The sequence below is a fragment of the Dendroctonus ponderosae genome, unplaced genomic scaffold (genome assembly GCF_020466585.1).
Source record: "Dendroctonus ponderosae isolate FM_Combo_2020 unplaced genomic scaffold, Dpon_F_20191213v2 Dpon_F_20191213_1, whole genome shotgun sequence".
NCBI lineage: Eukaryota > Metazoa > Arthropoda > Insecta > Coleoptera > Curculionidae > Dendroctonus > Dendroctonus ponderosae.
This window is the reverse complement of record NW_026017110.1, coordinates 14,592,201-14,596,356: the sequence shown is the minus strand read 5'-3', so window position 1 is coordinate 14,596,356 and position 4,156 is coordinate 14,592,201. Positions and strand designations below refer to the sequence as shown.

At 31.0% G+C, this 4,156-nt stretch overlaps 1 protein-coding gene across 1 annotated transcript in view; it reads right to left on the bottom strand.

Annotated features, from left to right (window-relative positions):
* The window catches only part of LOC109533290 (aldo-keto reductase family 1 member B1), a 10,417-nt gene extending 6,672 nt beyond the window's left edge, over positions 1-3,745 (bottom strand). The window contains exon 1 of the mRNA XM_019898578.2: positions 3,438-3,745. Coding sequence (XP_019754137.2) covers positions 3,438-3,554 — 117 coding nt within the window. The 5' untranslated portion in view covers positions 3,555-3,745. The remainder of the gene's footprint in view (positions 1-3,437) is intronic.
* Positions 3,746-4,156: the final 411 nt, after the last annotated feature.

Here is a 4,156-nt window from a genome sequence, read left to right as displayed (position 1 = left end):
ACGTTGATTTTTACCAATCATGAGTTTGTGTAAATTTTAAATCTGATGATGGCGCTGTTGTCTCGCCGAAACGTAATGAAATAAACAATGTTTCAAAATTTTTACTTCATGCTTTGACTGAGACCCAGGAAAGATAAGAATATCATAACAAGTACACGCAGTCAGGAAAATAAATCAAAATTTCATATGGTAGCGTTTGTATTACTTGTCTATCTTTTAGTATTTTTGTTGAGTAATAAATTGAAGCTTCTGATGTAAAAATAATAAATTCGTATACTGACCCACACCATAAAAAATGATGTGTGTTGTTATCGATCAGCTTTATTAAATTGAACATCACATTGATATTTTTGAAACATTACAAGGCTTGATTACGCTTAATTATTCACTCAAACAATTTGTTATCTAACACACTAATCGTTCGTATTTTTGCTTATCCAGAACTTGAATAGCTCATTAAAATTAAGCTGTCATTGTTAGTTTATCAGCATTCAAACACAAAATTATATTGTGAGATTGAATAATAAGATATGGTTTTGGCAACTTACATAACATATATAAGGAGTATTTGCAGGTTGTTTTTTTAAGAAACATACTTACGTTTATGATAAAGTCTGATAGGTATAGTGGAATATTGAATTATATTGAATTGAGGTAAAATTTAAGAAAGTAAAACAGTCAATGACCAATATTGGCTCTGAGATATCTAATGCTTTTTACTGATATAATGATACGTTTTTACGTGACATTATTCCAACGTTCCAAATTCGTCAATTTCAGTTTCAGCAACATTTGTTTTCAAAATCGTATTTATTCCAAAAACAAACTTTTGAACAATCAAAAACATTAGTATATGAGGGTACTACTGTAAAAAAAGTAAAGTAAAGTAAAGTAAAAAACAAAACTTTATGGCTACTTTTAGAACAAACAAAATAATTTGTTATGCAATTTGGAAACAAAAAAATTTCTCAAATCAGTCACACTAAAATACAGCCAGCACAAAGATATTGTTAATCTCGTTTATATCATGGCATAATAATTATACAACTTAATAATTATAATACATAAATTGATGATAAAAATAGCTTCGATGACGGATATTTATTGATGATTTGTTTATTTAACCCACAGGGCACGTCGCAAAACGAGCATTTATTAGTCTTACTTTTTAAATATGCATTATCAGCTATTTGCGTAATATTTAGATATTTTTGTATGATTTGCACCAGTTTATTATAAATGATTCTGTTTTCAAATTACGAAAACACGGTGACCCAAAAACAAACTCAAGGGCAAAACCCAGCAGCAAAGTAGAAATTAAAATCTGTTCATGGCCGATCTCAATCATACACAGAAAAGTAATGTCACGAATAGTAAAATGTGAAAACTCAAAAGTCGTAGATCGTCAAATTATATTTTGCTAATTAACTTTTTTTAGTAATGTAAGCAATGATTTACATTGTCTTTTGGTTTTATAAGGTCTATATCAATTCATCCTATTTGAAAATATTGTGCTGCAGAATTACATAAATATGCGTGTTAATGAGACACATGAGAATACATTTTCAAACTACAAACACTTTTCCAAAGCCCAATTGATATGAAATAGTAGATAAGTTTGACATCCTTTAACTTGTCATAAATGCATGGTACATAATAAAAAACTAGCACAGATTTCTGGCAATGTCACAAGTAAGAGCTCCCAGGACCATTCAGGTTTCGGACCTATTAGTTTTCATCAGTTGGACTTAAATCGCCAAAATGTGTCGTATAATGAGTAGTAACCAGTTGATGAAAGCTAATAGATTCAAAACCGGTTTTGGAAGTGTTTGCTTGTGACAAAACCAAAAACATTGTTTTTAAGTTCTCGCATAAACATTTTTATCCAACTTTAACAATAACTAGACAATACAATTTCATAAAAAAATTGTCAATAAATAATAAATCAATAAAGATGACGATATTCCATGATAAGAACAGTCAAATGCATGCATTTCATCGGATGTAAAACTACATACATATTTCGAAAATCTTAAGGGTTTCAATAAACTTTAACTCTAGAAGCCATAATCACTTGCAGTCTTTCGTCATTGGCAATTTGTGTTACATATAGGAAAATCTATAGGATGTTTTTTCCTAAAGTTTATTATTTCTTTACGTTATTTGTTTCAAATGTAATTACCATCAATCAAATAAACAGTAGTGTAGTTTATCAATCGGTCAAAAATAAGGAGGAAATCTAATAAAATCAATTGTTAACAGGAAAACGAGTTTCTTCTGAGCGCTTTGGCACTGAGCAAGTTATGTTGCATATACTTTGACTACATTTGTGACAACTTGGCCTGGTTACACTTTTCTGTGCTGTCTTTTCATGCTATTAGTTTAAAAAATACTAACGTAGATAAATTAAAATTTACTGGAAGAAATAAACAAACAGAAATTTAAACTGAGTTATTTTAACTGAAATCATTAAATCTTCTCCGTTGCTTCTCCCTCGAATCAGTATGTTTTAATCTGTAGTTAATGCTTAAATGCGCTACATTTCAAGAGTTTTTATTACTGCATATGTATGGCTTATGTCCTGACTATCTCAAAGCTCATTTTTCCTTCATAGATATGTTTCCAAAAACCCCGCGCTTGCCAGATAGGTGTTGAATTTTCAAAAAAACATATTTTTGCGGTAGAACTTTTGTGCTTGTGAAAATATTTACCTCAAATTTTGAACATTAGATTCGATTTTGGATTCTACATTATGCAATATGGTATTCGGATGTTAGAAGCTATGGAGTGATTTTTAGGGGACATGTAGCCTTTTACGTACCCGACCTTTTGTCGAGCGCCACTGAAGTGAAATAGTAAGTTTTTAAGTTTCTTCAGTAATTTAGAAACCACCACAGTTATAGAGTTATTTTGGCAGATTATGAAATCAGTTTTTGATGATATTATTAAACCGCTAACAGAAGTTTGTAGGCCATCACAAATAAAATACAGAGATACTGTTAATCAGTCCAAAAAGGACTACTGAAAGAACGGGTGTAGAGCGAGAAATAAGATTCATTTTTTTAATTCAAAATGCTATATAAATATATAAATTCTAGATGAAAATTGAAAGGGAAAGCACTGAATTTGAAAAAATGGAATTTTCGGTTTTTTATTGAGAACGCAAATACTTTGTTCATTGTACTGGACGGTCAAAATAAAAATAAACACAATTTCTTTAAAGCCAGATTATACATACAGATTTATTTATTCGATTAAACGTTGTCTAATTTTTAATAATTAGCTAGTATGGACTCTCAAATCGTAAGCGTTAATAGCTGCGTCCGCTTGTTGTTTACCGGCACAAACAATATTGTGTAACCTTCACAAATAATTCTGAATGGATGATTAGTGAAAATTCAAATATTCAAAGTGTTTGCAATAACTTGCATTCTTACCTTCCAGGTACCCAGTCCAAAGACGGGGAACTCCTGCCCATTGTTGAACTTGATTTTTGGTACTTGCTTTGCCATTTTTCTAGTTGAATTTACAATATGAGACACTACTATTCTCATGAAAACAACCAAAGGAAATGTACGCTCTGCGCGTATTCCCCGCCTTTATATCTGTGAAATACGGCAGCCTTGAATAGATTTTTTCAGGACCGTGTTCAGCCAGTTTACTTGCTTAATATTGACTCCTGGTGGCTTTTGAATTTTTAGTGTAGATATTCTACTAATAACTCAATATCAAACATCTATTGACACATGTCAAGTCAATCAATACTGGGTTATTAAAAGTTCCTGTCTAGAGGCTAACTTGAACGGTACGGGAAAAACGCTTTTAAAAAATTTAACTCTGACAAATTTTCTATTTGAAAAATTATGTGCCTGATAATTTTTTTGAAAAAGCTCATCGGCAACCGTGCATTCAGACAGATATTTGTTGACAAACATCAAGTCAACGTTACAACTGTGGTGAGTTTTTAAATTGTGCCCTTCAAAACATAAAATGTATTACACTGTCAAAAATGCAACATGTTTACATTCCTTAAGGAGGCGCTAACTCAGTAAATCTTTCTACATCATAGACGCCCGGAATCAGTATTCCTATTATTTATAAGTAATCTAAAGTTACAGTAAACATTGCCAAAGACAGCGCAAGTGGAAACAATGAA